Source organism: Hippocampus zosterae, chromosome 5 (genome assembly GCF_025434085.1).
Source record: "Hippocampus zosterae strain Florida chromosome 5, ASM2543408v3, whole genome shotgun sequence".
In the NCBI taxonomy this organism is placed as follows: Eukaryota; Metazoa; Chordata; class Actinopteri; order Syngnathiformes; family Syngnathidae; genus Hippocampus; species Hippocampus zosterae.
The window spans coordinates 25063197-25084420 of record NC_067455.1 but is presented as its reverse complement, the minus strand read 5'-3'; the positions used below and the strand labels follow the sequence as shown (position 1 = coordinate 25084420).

The 21224-nt window shown below is 41.6% G+C and overlaps 1 protein-coding gene across 2 annotated transcripts in view; it reads right to left on the bottom strand.

Moving 5' to 3' along the window:
• trmt11 (tRNA methyltransferase 11 homolog) overlaps positions 1–15612 on the bottom strand; it is a 28656-nt gene extending 13044 nt beyond the window's left edge. The window contains exons 1-11 of one of the 2 annotated variants that reach the window (XM_052064764.1): positions 15498–15612; positions 13114–13179; positions 11299–11372; positions 10798–10879; positions 10620–10712; positions 8985–9119; positions 8039–8195; positions 6881–6961; positions 6551–6715; positions 6260–6332; positions 6044–6178 (exon numbers count right to left, since the gene is read on the bottom strand). In XM_052064764.1, the coding sequence (XP_051920724.1) occupies positions 6044–6178; positions 6260–6332; positions 6551–6715; positions 6881–6961; positions 8039–8195; positions 8985–9119; positions 10620–10712; positions 10798–10879; positions 11299–11372; positions 13114–13179; positions 15498–15575 (1139 nt within the window). In that variant the 5' untranslated portion in view covers positions 15576–15612. The remainder of the gene's footprint in view (positions 1–6043; positions 6179–6259; positions 6333–6550; positions 6716–6880; positions 6962–8038; positions 8196–8984; positions 9120–10619; positions 10713–10797; positions 10880–11298; positions 11373–13113; positions 13180–15497) is intronic. The other variant, XM_052064765.1, reaches the window with a different exon arrangement.
• Between the last annotated feature and the right edge of the window lie 5612 nt (positions 15613–21224).

The following is a 21224-nucleotide window of genomic DNA, read 5'->3' as shown; positions in this document are numbered from 1 at the left end:
TCACTCAACCCGAAAGTCAGAAAGAAACCACAGGGGAGGGAGAATTAGTCTCTAGTTAGCCAAGGGGAAGCCTAAAACCCAAAGAAATATTCATTCATCTTCCTAACCGCTTGATCCTCACTAGGGTCACGGGGGGTGCTGGAGCCCATCCCAGCCGTCTCCGGGCAGTAGGCGGGGGACACCCTGAATCGGTTGCCAGCCAATCGCAGGGCACACAGAGACGAACAACCATCTACGCTCACACTCACACCTAGGGACAATTTAGAGTGTTCAATCAGCCTGCCATGCATATTTTTGGAATGTGGGAGGAAACCGAAGCACCCGGAGAAAACCCACGCAGGCCCGGGGAGAACATGCAAACTCCACACAGGGAGGCCGGAGCTGGCATCGAACCTGGTACCTCTGCACTGTGAAGCCAACGTGCTAACCACTGGCCTACTGGGCCTCCCCCAAAGAAATATAATAAATAAAAATTATTATTATTGTGGAATATACAGCACAGAAACAATAACAATGCAATTTCCATTCATCAAATAATCAGTCACATTCAGTTTCAATTAATTGCTTCAGTTTTAGACCAACTTTGACCCAAAGTTCATGTGTTTACGTGTTCGTGAAAACGGTCCAATTAACAGGTTTGCAAATGCAGGTTGGATTTGCTAATGACGATTTCTTTGCCCTGCTGCCATGACGGCATGTAGTTCAAAACAGTCAGCCAATGTTTGGCTGTCCAGGTAACTAGACGTGATGGAGTCAGCCTACAATTCTCACGAGTCTATCCAAGGTCACGTGGTAAAACTATGGGTCCCTGGAAAGGGCCATTCCACACAAAATACAGCTGAGTACATGTTGTTATTCTGGCATTCATCCATCAATTTTCTAGACCGTGTGTACTCATGAGGGCCACAGATGGTGCCGATCCCAGCTGACTTTTGGGAAGAGGCAGGTCTACACATGACTGGTTGCACAAACACTCAAATCACCATTCGCACCGATGGACAATTCAGAGCTGGGATTTGAAACTTCACTGTGAGGCAGACTGCGAACCACAAGTGTGCTTCCGGATGTGCATTCAAAGCAACACACGACCAAATTCATTTTCCTTCCTTCAATTAGGCACTGTGCATGAACATTAAAAATGCAAATAATGGCATCTGAGTCCCTGAAAAAGGGTTTAAGACGATTAAGTATCAAAATAAGGACAAAGCCTGGATGCTGCCATGCTATTGGACATTTTTGATTACCGTATTTTCACAACTATTCGACGCACCGTACGGTTGGGCGCAGTCTCATTAATGGGTGACATTTCTTTACACATAGACAGACCGCACTGTACCAATGGGCGCAGTTTTACAGTGGTAAAACATACGCCAGCTTAAACATACGGCATGCACGCGCGCACGCTAACACGTTAGCTTGAAGCATACGGTAGCATGCCAAGACATACAGATACAAGCTAAAAACACGTTTTTAAAAAGGCAATGAAAGCAGAACTGAGTTCGGGTGTATTTTATTTAGCCATCGTACAATGTTCTCACGTTTTTCGATCAATCATCACCCAGAAATCCATCAAAGTCCTCATCCTCTGTATCAGAAGCAGAGGACTGCACATCCCAGTTGTCACGCATAACATGCTAAAGCGTGAGTTGCTACGCATTGCCGAGCGGAAAGAAGGAGCAGCAACAGCAAAGTCAACATTTCTCTCGTGTGAAGCTTTCCCACATTTGAAAGTAAAGAACAGAGCGAAACATGGTGGCAGCGCGTGTGTGTGTGGAAAGAATTGAACAATTGTGCAAGTACCATAATCCATCAAAAACGCTGCGTTCCATCTCGTTGTTGCATATTGTGGCGTAACTGGCCCAGCGCTGCCTCTCACTCTTTGTAAAGTTGTGTTTGCCATCGATCATCCATTGTTCCCATGCCGTTCGCAACTTTACTTTGAACGCCCGGTTGATGCCAATGTTCAGCGGTTGGAGTTCTTTAGTCAAGCCTCCGGGAATAACGGCAAGCTCAGACTTCATTTGCTTGACTTGGTTTTTCACCGCTGCTGTGAGATGGGCACGCATGCCAAAAGCATAACCGGTGGCTTTAAGTTTGAACTGAGCTTCGTAGGCGTGTCTCTTTGTCGAATTTATTTTCAGGGGTTCTTAGAAACCAAAACTGGAGTTGTTTTGCAACAATGCACATTGCCACACTCTATACAGGTGTTGGTACATGCTTGCGGCGTCCCTTTAGCGTCCACTTACACGCCCACCCTTCACCATTGGCGGACTGCTCCCCAGCTTGCCTGTCCCCCCCCACCCCCCCCCCCCCCTCTCTCTCTCTCTCTCTCCCTCTCCATATATGTATATATACACGCCCACACTTCCCTGATTGGTCGACTTCTTTCCCGCATGCCTGGCCACAGTCACTTCCGCCTTTTCTCTATATAAACAGCGTGTCGGCTGTCAGTCAGACTTTGGAACTCAGCGCATACAAAGGACGCTCCGCACCATAAGGCGTCCTGTCCATTTTGGAGAAAATTTAAGACTTTTAATGGCGCCTTATAGTCATGAAAATACGTTACCTTATTTTCCACATTATAAGTAGCAGTAGTCTGTAAATGTCCCCAGTGTGGGACAAATAAAGTATATAAGTTGCAGATAAAAACATTTAATTTTTTCAAAAGCTGACAGTGCGCTCTATAATCCAATGTGCCTAATACAAAGAGGCTGTAATTCTCATTACATTCCTCATTGAGATGTTTCCCTGTTAGTATTCCTATGCCATCTATTGGTGATTACTGTATTAGCAGGAACTAATTGTAATCTGGTGGCCTGGTGGGCCATTGGTTAGTGCTTCAACCTCACAATACAGAGGTACCGGGTTTGATTCCAGCTCCGGCCTCCCTGTGTGGAGTGTTCTACCAGGGCCTGCGTGGGTTTTCTCTGAGTTCTCCGGTTTCCTCCAACATTCCAAAAACATGCACAACAGGCTAATTGAAAACTCAAAATTGTCCCTGGGTGGGAGTGTGAGCGCGAATGGTTGTTCGTCTCTGAGTGCCCTGCGATTGGCCAGCAACCGGTTCAGGGTGTCCCCCACCTACTGCCCGAAGATAGCTGGGATGGGCTCCAGCACGCCTCACAACCCTTATGAAGATAAAGCAGATCAGAAAATGGACGGATGGATAATTGTAACCTAAAAGGGTTGACATGTGCAGTTGCCAACACACACACTCAAACAGACAACTACTGTACTTTGTGAGCTCTGCCCAGCCGTTATGAAATGAAGATAATAACAAAAGCATAGTTAACTACTGACTTAACGAAGGAAGAAGGAAACAAGCAAGACTTCTAAGGATATGTAGCCGCTTGTGGATGTGAGCATTTGTGTTGAATCAATTGTCTTCAGAACGTTTGTCTTTGTTTTGTAATGCCATTTGTATTTATGTTTCATGTCCGTGTTTGTGACCAGTTTTAATGGCTTTGCTACAGCTGCAGAGGTTGTGAAGGCTCTGTATAAAGCTGTATTGTATGTTATTGTGAAAGCTCTATATAAATCAGCATGTATTGTGTTGTATTGTATTGTATTCTGTAGCATAGTGCCATCTAGTGGATGCATAGCACAACCGCAGCCATTACTGTAGCTTCCATGTGCCTTATAATGAATGCAGTGCGCGATATTAATGAAACCAATTTTAAAATAGACCATTCATTGAAGGTGTGCCTCATAATCTGAAGCACCTTATAGTGTGGAACTCCATGTAATCATGGTGACAACTTCCTTGCTGTAACACACAACTGTTCATTTTGGACTTGTTTCCTGATCCTTTGTCCTAAAAAATGTGTATTGGCATAATTTAGATGTCACTCCGAACTACATCAGGTTTCATCTTCCCTTGAGAGAGGAAAAGAAAAGACTTTTAGAGTAGGAGTGACTACCTAACGCAGCCTACTACAGTACAGTCTTGAAGGTTGCCTCGAAGTTGCCTAGTAGAGAAAAAAAAACATGTCATTCAATGTACAAAAAATGTGACAGATTATCACCAAAATTTATGTGCACATTTTAAAATCCATCCATCTACCCATCCAATTTCTACTTCCTTATCCTCACAAGGGTTGGGCCCATCCCAGCTGTCTTCGGGCAGTAGGCGGGGGATACCCTGAATTGGTTGTCAGCAATCGCAGGGCACACATAGATGAACAACCATTTGCACGCACAATCACACCTAAGGACAATTTGGAGTGTCCAATCAACCTGCCATGCGTGCTTTTGGAATGTGGGAGGAAACTGGAGTACCTGGATAAAACCCATGCACGTAAGCCTGCCTCCGGCCTTCCTGCGTGGAGTTTGCAATTTTCTCCCTGTGCCTGCAGGGGTTTTCGCACATTAAAATCATAGTCTGACAATATTAGTATGAAGCTTGCAATATTTTTGATTATATTAATGCACGCTTGGGATATTAATACACAATGTGAATTCAATAACAAATATTGCCAGTGTCACTTGAATATTTTCAGACTATGGTTATCACATAATTTGGAGGCATGTGTTGCTTTAAGGTAAATACTCCACTTCCACTCGTCATTACTTAAATCAATATAACAATCCCAATTGATCATTTCTCTTCCTTGACACTGCAAGAATGAAATGACGTGATTTTGCGGCACCTGTTAATCTCATAAACGTGCACTGACACTAGAATGTGCATACGAATGAGCATGTGCAAGAGCATAGAGAAAGCAGGCATGTAGGCAGACACATATGATCATTGTTCCAATCATCCAGTCACGGCTGCAGATAAGTATACAAATAGGGTGGGGGTGGGGTAACAGAAACCTGATAGCTGCCATGTAGGGCTTCAGATTAGTCCCAAGAGACAGACCACATTTGGGCTTCCACACATATGAAAGCACACAGTGGTTAGCCTGCACACCATACAGACCGACAGTTGACATACATCTGACGTCCCTGGCTTCAGTCGTTTATTTTGGCAGTGCTCTGACAGACATGGAGTCAAGCACAAGTAGATGAGTAGGAAAGACAAATGTCAGAACACATATGACACATGTGGAAGCATGTGTTTTTCGAAGAGGCCACACACATCCACGCAAACTGTGAGTGAATGTAACCACAAATGCAAAATCGTTAACAAAAGTACGCTTCGCAGGTTACTTACATTTGTGGATTTGACGACAAACTTGCAGGACCACCCAAAAGATATAGAATAAACTCATCCTCATCTCCCTGCTGGGTGTTCTTTTACAAAAGGCCGTCATGGATGCTGCTGTTTTTACCATTACCAGTTAACAGCTGCATATGCATTCAACACTACGCCTGCACACAACTTTCAACAATAACCCCTTTGTTTCATGTGATGCAGATGTTGTCAAGGGGAAAAGGGAACTTAGCTTACTATTGTCATTTGTGGTTTAGTGGGACCTAAACGGACACACGTGTCTCCTGCTCACTACAAAAACTGTCATTAGACAGGTGAGTATGTACTTAGATGAGCAATGTTTCCTATGAGTGGGAATAGAATTGTGCTTGAGGGTGTTTTGCAGAGCAATGCGAAATGTGTTGAAACATGCTTTGTGGTTCTGGTTTGTGGCACAATCTGAGACAGATGTTCAAACTTCTGAAACAGAGCAGAATTTCCCAAAACGTGTCTCAGGTGGTCTCTGTAGTCTTTACCAGTCTTTACCATATTGAAAAGCAGTGCATGACTGTAATAGTGTTTGATGCTGGGGGATTTTGGGGGTGCAAAGATGCCCCCTCTTGGTACCTAATAGCATTACTCCAAAAGGATAAAAAGAAGAGATGCAGTGAATGACAGCAGAGCGGAGTAAATCACAGGGAAAGTTGAAATGCAAGAACCAGGAATGCATTTCATTTAACATTTATGACTGCCTGTGGAGTTGAAGATTACTCTCATTTCTGAGATGTTCCTGGTCCAATACTGTGGCAATTTAACAATGGTTCTCCATTTGACAAAATGGTTAACATCACTGAAGAGTGAAGTGCTCCGTCCTATTATTCAATCATGGCATACATGTTTACTCACTCTGGTCTATAAACAGGCAACCAGTAGACCAGCCTCCCTCCCATGACGAGGCGATGTGCTGAGAAGTTCAGCATGTCGGTCAATATTTCACTCAGGTGGTAGGACTGGGATACAGCCACGTGCGACTCGGCATAGCTAGGATGAAAAAAATATTGAGCATTTTCCTGTAATGCTTTCCCTTTACCTATTTGGTGGTAGACGATCAAATGAACTTACACGCCATCCACACATTTTGTAGTTTCTTTGTGGGAGCCTGTTCTCCTTGTGGACTCGCGTATGCCATATGGAGCTGACCACAAGAGACAAACAAACAAGTAACACCAAGATTTTTAGAAACAATAGTTATATAAAATTACAAAATAGATTCACAACAGAGTTAAAATCATCGATTTCTACAAGTTTCAACGAGTGTAAAATAAGTATGGATGCTTACGAACGTTGAATGTGTAGCAGCAAATGACAATTTATGAAAAATTACACAAATACCATGATGACAAATAAACATACGATCGGTAATGATGGCATCAAAGAGAACGGTCTCCCTCCACACAGGCTTGGATGCATCAGAAACCATCACATCCACATACAGTTTCTCTGTTCCGTACTGTCGCAGGTTGGCTCGGATGTTCTCATCTGGTCCTCGCCACTTTTGATCTTTGCGGCTGGACCTTCCTGGGGGGAGGGAAAAAAAAAAAGAAACTAACGCTTGATGCAGTTGAATGATCCCCAAATTCAGACCTTGTGTCTTATTGCTACTTTGACCAATCAGAACATTTCCACATTTTAATTAACATAAAGAATGACTAAAACTATGATTATGGCCGAAAAAAAATGTACCTTTGCCATGGATGGTGTTGTAATCAATATCTGATCCACACACGTAGGCTCCAAAATGAGAACAAGCAACCAATAGGCTTCCTTTAACAAATGAAAAGAGCACCATTTCATTCAAAAAGCTGTCATCAAAATACTTGAATGGCTTTGGATTTTTCCAAATGAGAATGTTACGGTTGACTGCCGATCTGTGTATCAACAATCTCTTTGATAATGCTCAATCCGACTTCCGCTCCTGTCATTCTACTGAAACTGGCCTGACGAGATTTGTCAATGACTTGCTAATCATTGCAGACACTGGGTCAAGCATCTCTGGTCCAACTTCTTGATTTAGGTGCCGCTTTTGATCAGTTGGAACACTGTGTTGGTGTACATGGGCAGGCCCTCTCCTAGTTCTCATGTTATCTAACGGAACCCAGCGTGTTGGTTTTAATAATTGTTTGTCAAAATATTCTGCAGTCATCTCACGTGTGCCACAGGGATCTGTCTTTGCCCCCCATTGCTTTGCATTCACACACTCCCTTTGGTTAAGGTTATTTCAGAACATGGTTTTAATTACCATTGTTATGCTGACAATATGCAGATTAACATGCCAAATGACACCTCCCGAATCTGGAATCAAGAGACGGTTACATTACAAGTTGGATGCGTCGTAATTTTCTGATGTTAACACAAAAAACAAACTTGGTAGTGATTACGCCTTCAAACTACAAACACCTGTATGAGGGTTTATCTTTTAATATTGATGGATGAAGGATTTCTGCAAGCACTCATATAAAATAGCTGGGAGTTACTTTTGATCCAACTCTCGTATCCGAGAACTCACGAAGACAGCACTTTCTCATCTGCGTAGTGTAGTTAAAATCCGCCCTGTTTTATTGTTGCGAAATGCCAAGATGTTCTGCTTTCTCTTGTGTCTTCAGACTGGATTCGAGGAATGTTCTTTTTTCAAGCCTCCCTAACTACGCCACGAGATGTCTTCAGCTCGTTCAAAATTCAGCCGCGAGAATCCGGACTAGAACAAATAGTTACAGTCACATGGTGATATTGTACTTTAAATAAACTGATTGATCGACTCATTGTTACATTAATTAATAATAATATTTATCAAGCTACGAGTCTGCATGTGCATGAAAGAAATACAGAAGCAAACTAACTCACCAGTCCCGACAAACGGGTCACAGACAAGATCATGTTCTTTGACCTTGGCATGGTTGGCCATTATGAAGGAGAGGCCTGCATCCATACTGGTGTTTCCGATGAAGTGTCTGTTCTTCACACTGTGAGAACGAATCAATTCACGCTGACCATCCGCTATCTGTGTGGAGGTTAATCATAAGTGGTATGGCAAAAAGATGAAAAGCACTTTTGCACATTCAAAAGCTACTATTCAATTCATTTGCGTGACTTTACTGGTGACAATCATTTTAGCTCCTAAACTCCATCTGCCAGCGTGTAGGGTCATGTATTCTTAAACCATTGCAGTGACCACCCCTCAATCCATCCATTTTCTAAACCGCTTATCCTCCTGAGGACCGCGGGGCTGCTGGAGCCCATCCCAACTGTCTTCGGGCAGTAGGCGCGGTACACCCTGAACTGGTTGCCCGTCAATCGCAGTTCAAGTTCAAGCACTCACAATCACACCTAGGGGCAATTTCGAGTGTTCCATTAACCTCCCATGCATGTTTTTGAAATGTGGGCGGAAACCTGGAGTACACGGGGAGAACATGCAAACTCCACACAGGAAGGCCGGAGCCGTAATCGAACCCTGAAACGCTGCACTGTGAGGTGGATGTGCTAACCAATCAATCATCGTGCCGCCCCGTGGTGACCATGTTTTGATAAATTATATAATTGTACGAAAGAAAAATAAACCAAACTAACATGATCCCGGTATTTGCAAAATAACATCACGGAAATAACCACTTTCTGGGAAATCCTTAACACATATCCACATTTGTCATAGGAATGACAAAGATGCTCTTTTCATTGTTAAACATGTGTATCATCAGCACAATTTTAAGCTCTTCTTTACATCACTATTCCTGCTCTGGGTTCCTGTTCAAAGATATATGTAATTTGCAGTGCAATCTGTCCAGTTTCTCACCCATCGGCCAAAATAAATGCAATGTGGATGCTGAGGGATGTTGTTTGGGTCCGTGCCGTAATCTTCCAACAAGCAGAATACGTGCTGAGGGCTCTTGAGACTTACAAGACCCTCAAATGGAAGGTAATCCATTGCCTGTAGAAACAATAGTTACTTTAACTTGACATACACCCACACTTCTAATAAAATGAAATTTAAAAACTTATCTTAAAAAAAAAGTAACTGTTGTAATTTCCTTGAATGCCACATCACTTGATTAAAACGGATGGTCTGTCTGAGTATTATCTGGGTATATCAGAAAACAACAAAGGAGGCAATATAGAATTAAAGAAAAGCCCGGTTGAACAGGTGGGTTAGAAACTTAGAGGTTATTACTGGTAAATTTAAATAAATCTGAACTTGGTCATTTTCTCACAGCTCTTTACCTCACTTCCTTTTTTTTTTTTTGGTCAACACCAAAATGTGTGCGATTGAAAAATGCATCCTTGATTTTTGGTTTGTGATTGCCACGAAAATGGGACTCATAGAAACGCTTTCAGGTCTCCTTACAGATGTGTCACATCAACCACTTTTGCATATCTATGGCTCCCAGAATGCATTGCATGGTACAATGCATTTACTTCATGCCGTTATAAGGATAATCCTGGTCAAATGTGTGTTTGCGTTTCACTAGTTGAATGTGTCATATTTAACATTTTTTGTTTGTTTGTTTGTTTATTTTTACCAAACCAAGACTCTAAGTTGTTCGTAAAATAGTGGCATCCGGGTCAATTCCTTCACAATAGTTGCAATGCTGTAAGTAGGCTTGAATGACATGTCACTTTGAATACCTAATCAATTAATACATGTCATAGTTAATAGTGAGAACCACACTTATATTTTGTTGTTTAACAAATTAGGAAAATACTTGAATCCTTCAAAGGCTGTAAATGGTTAGAATACATGAAAGTACAAACAATTGGCCAATTATTTGGTCAAGCCCTAGAAATTTGTACTGGGAGCCCAGTCGGCCCTCCATTAGTGAACTTCAGGGGGCCCGATCACCAGTTAACATTGAACCCTTTATATGCAGGATTTTTCTTCTTTTTTTTGTTAGATTTTGTATGAGACGTATTGTATGGTTCGAACCCAACCAGCTCATATGCACATTGACCGAGCACTTCATTTGAAATTGGATTTTTTTTTTTTACAAAGACATAAAAAAGCACATTTATTAAAAATAGAAAAAAAAACAAATAAAATTTCAAGTCAAAAGGAGACGTTTTTTAAAATTGTGCACAAAATGAACCAGCCAGTGATGGCCAACCGGGCCCGTCACATGTAACTGACGTGTTGAGTCGAGTGTGTCTTAACCTCCATGGCAGAGGCTCCGTCGAAACCCTGGGACCGATTCACCGAACCCCTAGGGTTCAATCGAACCCAGGTTAAGAACCACTGTACAGTATTAAACTATATTAAAATTAAATGTAAATTTCCCCAGTGTGGGACGAATAAAGGATATCTTATCTTATTACGGTAGATTGCACTGGCGTTATTGCAGAACAAAGCATGAGGTTGGTTGGGTGAATCGATGCACAAGTTGATTGAAATGCAAATTACTTAATTCAAAAGTACTTTCAGATTTCAAACACTTACATCAATACGTTTAATTCTCTCTGTGAAATCCAGGGTTTTGTTGAAGGTGTAAACATTTATTCTGTATGTTGAGTCTTTATGCAAAAACGGCAACTGCAAAGGTAAGGCAGAAAATTTTTATTTTAGTCGAACTGTAAAGTGTGTTTCACATGACAGAACAAAACTTAGTATCACTAACCATCTGTTCTGCTGGGTAATTCAGCAAGGATGTTCTGAGCTCACTGTGGTTTCGTCCGTGGCCCCACAGTTCAAACGCAGATCTGTTTAGTAACAATTTCAAATATCAGTGTGCACGACACGCCAAAAAATAGACCTCATAAGTGGCAATACAGTGATCCCTCGCTATTTCGCGGTTTGTTTATCGCAGATTCGGTGCATCGCGGATTTTTTCAAACATATTCATTTTTTTTTTCATATACATGGAGTACAGTACTGTATATGTTGCTCTGTGACTCGCTGTTGTTTTGCAGCTTCTCACGGACTGTTTGCGGAAAAAAAACATTCTTTTTTTTTTTAACCAGTATATGTTAATTGGTCGCTACTTCGTGGATTTTTGTTTATCGCGGGTGGTTTTGGTCCCTATTAACCGCGATAAATGAGGGATTACTGTACACGAAAACATTGGAATCCGCGCAATTTTTGCAGTCAAATATATAAAAATTAGCATAAAAATTCTTACTTTGCACAAACAGATCGGGCCATGATGCAGCAGACATCGTCCTCTGTCAAATCCTTCAGACACCAGAAAGGACACTTGAAGAGAGTTAAAATACCGTTAGCTTAAAATGAAATCTTTGGCTGTTTTGTATCATTTGTATTAGATAATTTTGTTCAGGTTCATGGATGCTGGAGCCTATCCCAGGGACCAGTCATCTCGTTAACTCTGCGTCCCGCGTCCTAGACGCATAATTTTCCCGCGGGACGCACAGTTCCAAATAATTTTTGGGATGCAAGGAAATTTCTCAGTCAAAACAAAACAAAAAAAACGATGGTACATCTTTTTTTTTCCAGCAACGCAGTGTCGCAGTTTGACAATCGCCGCTATTGTTGTTTTGATATCACGTTAAGTAATCTCGCGTGACGAGATTTCCATTCTCGCGAGACGACATTGGCGAGATCGGCCTTCAACCTCGCGGAAAGCATACAATTGCCAAGTTATGTAACGTTAAAACAAGTGTTGCGAACAAGTGTTGCGACTGTTTATTGTGGAGCTATCACAGAGGAAGCAGCTAAAGTTGGATGGTTTTTTTTGCGATAATAAGTTGACTTTGAGAAAACCTTGCATCATTGAAAGCAGAGTAAAGAGAGGAGAATTTATGAACTCAAAGACTGAACAATGGGATGAAATAAGAACCTATTTCTCAGCAAATCTTGTATGCCTGAATTATTTACATTTTTGCAGCATTTGTTTCAAAGAAATAAACCTATTATGAATGTATATAGTTGTTGTTTGTGTTATTATCATATGCAATTGAATAAGTAGACCATTTCAGAATTTGAAATTTGGGACTCTCTAATTGCATAATGGGACCCATACTTTTTTGATCAGCGAGTCCCTGGGACTCGATGGGTTAAACTGTAAAACTATCACTGAGGGACTGTTCATCCATCAGTCAATCACAGGGCACCTACTAATTGTCAGTCTCTATAGCCGGGTTTACATGGAGCCATGGTAGTATATTATTGGCCTGTCGCACAGCTGTAGCATGGCTGCTCTGGTTAATGGAGTGGAGCACGTCAACGGCGGAACAGAAAAAGATCACATCACATGTTAACACGGAACCAGAGATCTTCATTCGGAATTATTTCAATCTGATGGATTAAATAAATACCTCCTCCTTCTTTCTCATTTTCAAACTTTTTTGAAAAAGCTCCAGGGAGCTACTAGGGTGGCGCAAAAGAGTCGCATGTGGCTCCAGAGCCACAGGTTGCCAACCCCTGAGCTAACCCAACTACAAGGGTTAGTTTGCGATAGGGACAGAACATGAAAAAAAGGAGGTGGGTGGGTTGTGTGTAAAGTTATCTACGTTGTTCATAAGTTATCATTTTTGTATGTAAAGTGGTCCACGCTGTTTCACAATAAATTAAAATATGTGCTAGTCTGATGTACACTTTTTTTTACTTCGTCTTACTCGACTCAAACAGGGATTTGAGTGAGCGTCGCAAAGCACGGGGGGGACGGACTGGTGAAATATAAGGGTGGAAGCTCTTTAAAAGAATGACAACAGATGAGGACGGATTACGATTATTTTACGAATAAGGACGGAGGGGCGATGATGGAAGGGTGCCCAGGTCGCGGATGGAGGATGGAGGATGGAGGACGGGCAAGCAAAATAGGTTAAACTGCCCATCTTTGGTAATTTGCATTTTGTGTAATAATACATGGACAGAAAAATAACATCTGGTAAGAGATCATCAGCACTGGTAATGCTATCGAACTGGAAGAAAATCCCTGAAGCCCTTTCTTCATAAAAAAAAAAAAAACTGTTGTTACCTTTTCTTTAAAGTTCTCCCCAGGATTGAAACTTTTTCCTCTGAGAGCCAGCAGAGCCTCGATTTCCTGCAGACATGAACACATGAATAGTTATTTCTAGAGCTGTCAAACGATTAAATTATTTAATCTTATTAAAATGCAACTGTCATAATTAACTCAAATGGACTAAAAAATTAATCGTGATTACTCACACATTTTTTATCGTTTCTGAATTTCCTTTTACATTTTTTGTCCTATTTTTCCCCCATTTTAATGCTCTCATCAACATAGAATCATGAATCAGTTTTATATGTGCCAAATGCAAATATTTACTGAAATAACAATATCGATTTTCAATTTTACATGAACAATTTTCACTTGGAGCAGTTATTCACACATAATCTCTCACACAATATTACTCTCCATCAACAACAGTGAAAACAATAAATGAAAACAGAGCAATATAACATTATTAAGTGCACATCTAAAGTAAACTAGTACTCAGCCTATAGTGCATTTAAACCATGGTTGCATACTTCGTTTTTCTCAAGTTTGCTTTGAACACAGCAGTCTGTTTCTGTATGTTTGTTGAAGAATAACGAAACACCAGACACCAGTGTTCATTATGTGCCGCTGTATTCAAAACTGCCCGCCGTACAAAAAAGCGCACGCACTTCCCCCATGCTGCTGGGGCAAACCATTCTGAAAGGGGGCGGGGAGGGGGGGTTTCACTCCCCCTAACACAGTCAGGCTATGTTGATTGTGTTGGTCCTTCTTGTGCGGAAGTCTCTCTACGGTTTTTGTGTAGACCTCATTTCGAATGACACTTGGTTCGATGACAACACTGGAGACGTTTTATTTTCACTAGGTCGCTACCACTGTCAGACAAACAGAGAAGCTCCACCCGCTCTATTTATATGGACGCAGAACACTGTAACCTTCCACACAAAATAGTTCCAAACAAGTAACAATCGTGTCAGTGGCATACATTGTATACCTGTATGATACAGAGAGACAGAAGAACAGATAACTTTGGTATGGTCAGTGGAGCAATCGGGCAACTTTTTAAAAGTAAACTTTCCATTCATAAACTCTTTTAAGTATCCGTTTTCGGTGTCTCGTGCTGCCGTGGCTGGCAAAACAGACATGGGCGTGGACTTCTGCAGCTCGCTTGTTGTTTTGTTCTGGTGTATTTATAGAGCAACGTAACATCGCTTGTGACGCTTGTGACGTGTGCCGCGTTAATCTCGCGAGAAAAAAATTAATCCCGTTAAAATTCATTTTAATTAATGCCAATAAAAACGCACTAAACTGACAGCTCTAGTTTTTACATATACAGGCCTTTTAGAAGTGTTGTTGCACGAGTCAGGCTCAGAATGGGAAAAAATTACATTCTGGCAAATTCCCACTGGCCGGACTCAATGTACACCAGGGATGGGCAATTTGACTTAATTTATGAGTATTTTCAGATTTTAACACTAACTAGATCCAACACCTAACTATCTTACATCCTGTTTGAATAAAAATAACCCTGTAACGGGTGCTACTTGCAATGACAACAAAGCATAATGGGAAAGCCTCCTACAATTGCAGTTGCTATCTAAAGTTCTTGTCAGCAGGCTAAATAACGCACCAGAAGTGGTGTGTATACTGTATAGCTTTCAAAGTCAGAGCATTAACAGGAAGTGCAGTGTTAGGTGTCTTAATCTTGTGTGCTTAACAGCGTTTAGTAAATGTGCCTTGCCTCGTGGTCCAGATTTGTCCTTTTGCCAATTATAACTATTTGCTAATATAAATGCTATATGAATCTCGTTAGAGGGAAATTCAAGCTATTTTATATTGATGCAGTAATACGTGTAAAATTGTGTCTCTCCATTTAAGAATGAACTGGGGTGCTCGTCTGAGCCCTGAAACTACAAGGCTGAAAATGAGTCCCACTCTTCGCCCTGGCACCAGTAGCGAGACGAATTATTCGTGGCAATGAAGCAAATCAGTACTATGAAAGGTGACAGTTTAGATCCTGCTTCACGAGGATACAATTACTGTTACCGTTATTAAAATAAATGCAACTATCATTTGGGCAAACTAAGGCGTATACTTTCATACAGTAGGCAAAAGATCGCCGATTTAAATGACAAAAAACAACGATTTACAACAGCTGAATCATAAGCTAACAAGATTGATGTGGTTTACTAATAGCCTAATTTTTCATGTTATCACACAGTCACCGATCATCAAAGCCTTCATTCAACCCTTGCCGAAAATCTTCTGATTGCATTAGCGGCCAGATCACATAAGACAGGACAGTCATGATGTCGTCTTTGGCTCCACTAATATTCTGACAATATATGTATTGTCTCTCACGAAAACAGCAGGGTGGAATTAATGCCAGTTAATCCATTTACCGGTAACCTGAAGTCCAAGTTATCTTGAGCAAGATGTATTAGGAATTGCAGGCATGCGCGCCTACCGGGGGTTGCCATGTTTGTTGTGCAATAAAAATATGCCCGGCTAGAAACAAAGTTGAGGTGAGGTGACCCGCTGAATGGTAGAAGCGACGTTTTCTGTTTATTATTGTGTTTTACTGTGCCACACGTGAATAAATATAACTACGTACAGTACAAAGAGGATAACAACACGCCCTATTAGTTACGCATTGTATTCAAATAGGTGTTGGGGGGAATTATTTTAATAACACAGACAGACGCGTGGTTTTTCCACCTCCGAGACGCGCCATCTAATTGTTAACGTTTTTAATAACCAACATAATGTAACACACCCATTTTCTAGCGTGTCACGGACAACCAGTTCATTCTAGTGATGTGTTGTTCGCGAACAAGCCGGCTCCCAGAGCCGGCTCTTTGAAGTCAACGATGGGAGCCGGATCCTCATTAGGAGCCGGAAGGGGAGGGCGACACACACACGGGCTGCAGTTTAGAGAAGGGCAGGGGTTAGAGAATAGTGATGGGAATTCCGGCTCCTTTTAGAGAACTGGCTCTTTTGGATCGGCTCCCTAAAAAGAGCCGGCCTTTCGGCTCCCAAATGGCTCCTCAGTTTTTTTGTTGCTTAAATTAATTTCATATCAAAAATAACGTAAACTCTTACGTTATTTTTGTGTTATGTGTAAATAACACATAACACAATATGTGTTATTATGTGTTATGTATAATATTATGTGTAAAACGAAGTACTAATGCAAAAAAAAAGACATTATATCAAATATTTATTATTTATATGGATTTATTTATATTCTTCTGAACATACGCAACATAGAGTGCAACAAAAATAAAAACAAAGTACAAAGAACCATCTCAAAACAAGGTCGTCAAAAAGTTCCAATCTCTGAATGTGTATATTTATAAGCTTTTAACTATTTACAGTAAAATATAAGTACGCTTTGAACACCACACAACAAATTATAAATTAAAATTTGTAAAACAAAAAGAAAAAAAGCAGCATCCAGGTAAAGGTTTTAGCTTGTCTTTAGCGAAGATTGGCATGAAGAAAAACCAAGTGCCTCAGCTTTGAGGGGTTGATCCTGTTTCTCCTCTCTGTTAATATTTGCCCTGTTTTGGAGAAGATTCTCTCTGAGGGGACAGATGTTGCGACAACACACAGCCAACACAAAATGGATGAAAATCCCTTGCAATCATTTTACCCAGTTCCTCGTCAATTGTGTTCTGTTTTGCTGGTTTTATAGCTTTTTGCATAGTGGCTCATAGAGCTCTGGGTTGTACATCTAGGCAGTTGTGACATTGCAGCAGCAGCAACAGTTGCAGACACACTAGCACAGACATCACCAACGCGGTGCCCGCGGGCACCAGGTCGCCCGTAAGGACTAGATGAGTCGCCCGCAGGCCTGTTCTAAAAATAGATCAAATAGCAGCACTTACCAGTGAGCTGTCTCTATTTTTTATTTTATTTTATTTTTTGCTATTGTTGTTTAAATCAGACTTGCATGTAACTTACAAATGACAACATATATATAAAAACACTTAAAATTTAAAATGTTTTTGTGTTTAATATAAATGAACTCTGACCTAGTATAGTTCATAGCGTTTGTTGCGCTCATACAAACAAGCTAGCAGACGCAACGAAACTGAGGAGAAGAGTTACCCCAAAAAATGGCAGAAAAAAGAAAGAAAACATAACATTTTCACGACGAATGGGAGGGAGAGTTTTTTTTTACCGCTGTGAAAGGATCCTGCGTGTGTCTCATTTGCGGGGCAACTGTGGCGGTAGCAAAGCGGCACAATGTGGAGAGACATTTCACTACGTGTCACACAAGTTACGACGCTAACTACCCACCGGGCAGCGCACTGCGAGCAGAGAAAGCCCGTGAGTTAAAGGCTGCTTTGTGCAAACGGCAGTCTTTTTTCACTAGACCGGTTAAAAACTCCCAAAAAGCAACCGAAGCCTCGTTTAGAGCTACGCAATTCTTGATTGAGAAAAAGAAGGCATTTACAGACGGGGATGTTGTCAAAGAAGTAATGATGATAATTGCTAAAACTGTGCTTGAAGACGAGAAGTATGGAACCGATGTACTCTCCAGTCTCTCCAATGTTCAACTCGGGGCAACTACAATCGTAAGAAGAGTGTCGATGATGTCTGGGAACTTGGCCGACCAGCTGGACCGTGATCTGGTGAGGTGCCGGTGGTTCAGCATCCAGTGTGACGAGTCGGTGGACGACAGCAGTACGGCTCAGCTGATGGTCTTTATCCGGATGGTGTTTGATGATTTCTCCACAAAAGAAGAACTTCTGACACTACTGCCCCTGAAGACAACTACGAGAGGAGTTGACATTTATGACGCAGTGAAGGAGTTTTTGGTGGAAAAAAAGGTGCCGCTGGAAAAGCTGGTATCAGTGACTACGGATGGAGCTCCTGCTATGATTGGCCGACACACAGGATTCGTTGCTCACTGTAAAGCTGACCCAGAGTTCCCAAACTTTCTGCAGTACCACTGCATCATACACCAGCAGGCCTTATGTGCAAAAGTGATCTGCTTTGAGCACGTAATGACACCCGTCGTGAAGATCATAAACAGCATCCGCTCCAGAGCTAAACAGCACAGAACATTCAAGGTACTTTTGGAGGACCTGTCAGCTGAATATGGTGACCTGTTACTGCACACAGAAATCCGATGGCTTAGCAGGGGACGAATTTTGCAACGTTTTTTGTCACTTTTGGGTGAAATCAAAGAGTTCATGCAGTCCAGGGGTGAGGACACCGTGCTGCTGGAGGACACTGAGTGGATACTTGACCTTGCATTTTTAACGGACATTACTGGGAAACTGAACAGTTTGAACTGTGAGCTGCAAGGCAAAGGTAAGACTGTTGCCGATATGATAAGTGCTTTAAATGCATTTAAAGCCAAGATGAGCCTTTTCTCTGTGCATTTACAGAGAAAAAAAGTGCTGCACTTTCCCTCTGTGCAGATGGTGCTGAAAGACAATGCTTCTGCATCTGAGGCTTTTGACAAAGTTGCAGAAAAGTACTCTCAGGTCATAAACAGAGTTGGTCAAGAGTTTGAGAACAGGTTTTGTGACCTGGATCAGCTTGAGCCATGTGTGTCGTTCATTTCTAACCCTTTCATGAACGTGGACATATCATGTATTGCTGAGCAGTTAAGTGCAACATTCAGCCTGGATGCTGAACAGGTGGAGATTGAAATTGTAACACTGCAAAATGACCTCCACCTCAAAGCCCATCAGGCTGCACCAAACTTTTGGTGCCTTCTTGACACAGAAAAGTACAGTGGTGTATGCGCAGCAGCTATGAAGGTTGCAAGCCTGTTTGGTTCAACTTATCTTTGTGAATCAGCCTTTTCTGACATGAACTTCATTAAAAACAAACACAGAACACGCCTCACTGATGCACATCTGCAAGACTCACTCAGAGTTGCAGTGTCAAGTTACACACCAGAGTACAACACACTGGTTAACAGCATGCAATGCCAGGCTTCCCACTAATTGACATAGAAACAGATAACAGATTTGGTGTCCAGTTCAAAGTGTGACATGATTTATTTAAAAATTTGAGAGTTGATTTTTGTATTTTACATGAGTTATTATTTGTACAAACATGGTGCAAAGTAATTCATGATTTGTTAAAAAATGTTAGTGGCTAGCTAGTTAAAATGGGATATTGTGATTTCATAATACTGTTGTAGAAGTGATCATTTTCAAATGTTTGAAAAATATAAAAATAAAGTGTTGCATATTGATATTTATCTGTTTCTATATATTTGTTGTGAGAAATCATTAACATGATCAGTGTTTTCACAAAGATAAATATCATTAATTATTAATAATAACATAGAGTTAAAGGTAAATTGAGCAAATTGGCTATTTCTGGCAAATTATTTAAGTGTGTATCAAACTGGTAGCCCTTCACATTAATCAGTGCCCAAGAAGTAGCTCTTGGTTTCAAAAAGGTTGGTGACCCCTGCACTAGCACCTTTCTTAATAGCTGGTTCCCTTGCTTGTCTTTTCTCTTCAAATTGTACTTATGGGTGGACATTTCTGATGTGCCTGTGCAGGTTATTTGTGGAGCCTGATCTATGGGATATTTTAACCTTGCACAGTCTACACCAGTGGTCACCAACATGGTGCCCGCGGGCACCAGGTAGCCCGTGAAGACCACTTGAGTAGCCCGCCAGTGCCTGGACATTGTGATTTGCTAGTAGAAATTATGATTTAAAAATGCAAACATTGGCAGTACTGTGAGACATTTCGAAACACGATCAAAGTCTGACAATTTAAATCATCAAGTATTAAAAATAACCCATCCTCATATTATTGAAGGTATTTTGGACAAATATGTTATTTCAGACGTGTATCAATTTGGTAGCCCTTCACACAATCGGTACACGTGAAGTTGCTCTCACCCTCAAAAATGTTGGTGACACCTGGTCTACACGCTGCCTTTGAACTATCAATTAAATTGAAATGAGTCCATATTTCACTTCGACTAGTATCCATTTTCTCACCTTTCCACTTTCCACCGTTTCTTTTTTTTCACTAACTAGCTCTCTCGTCTCCTCGTCTGTCTTGTTCGCGTGCTGCTCAGTGTGCTGCTGTGTCTCTTCTCTAACCCCTCCCCCTTCTCTAAACTGCAGCGCGTGCGTGCGTGCGTGTGTGTGTCCGTGTGTCCGTGTGTGTGTCCGTGTGTCCGTGTGTCCGTGTGTGCGTGTGTCCGTGTGTGTGTATGTGTGTGTGTGTGTGTGTGTGTGTGTGTGTAACCCTCCCCTTCCGGCTCTCAATGAGGAGCCGGTTCCCATCGTTCACTTCAAAGAGCCGGCTCTGGGAGCCGGCTCGTTCGCGAACGACACATCACTACAGTATTAGAGAAGAGACACACACAGCAGCACAACTGAGCAGCACGCGAACAAGACAGACGAGGAGACGAGAGAGCTAGTTAGTGAAACAAACAACACGGTGGAAAGTGGAAAGGTGAGATAATGGATAGGAAACTGTTGAGGAATGGGAACTGTCAATTTGCTCTTGGCCCTTCCTTGGTTACAGGTTCTTTTATCTCTCTATAAGGTGGAAGAAGACCCAACACCACGTAGTCTTTTCTTCAGTTTATCACAACGCAACACAAATCGATTCGGGCTCCTGTGAGTCTCAGATTTCATCAGGAAGCCCCGAGCAACATCAGTCACACCTACATATAGGCATAGTATGTTAATTATGTTAATTAGGGGCGGGCAGTCCTTCCCCTTATGTAAAAATCTGAAACAAAGAAAGTCAAGCAAAGTTCGATCTTGGCATTTTGACAAAGTACAGAGAATATCTGCTGGTCCACAAATCTTGAGATTAGGTTTACTCTTCGAAGGCACTTGACAGCCTTCAGGGACTTTTACGATGTGGGGGACGCAAAAGAAGACGGCCAGGGGGCTGTTAATCACTCAAAGGAAATAGGACCCCAACTTCACCCTACACTCTTTGTTTTAACTACTTCAGCAGATCTTCAGGAGAGAGACTAGTGTCAATAGTTCTCATAGCAAGATGAAATTCATTAACAATGTTCTACTACTACTTCTAGCGGAATCATTCCTTCACAGAAACCCTGTGAAATATGGACTCATTTCAATTTAATTGATAGTTCAAAGGCAGCGTTTAGACTGT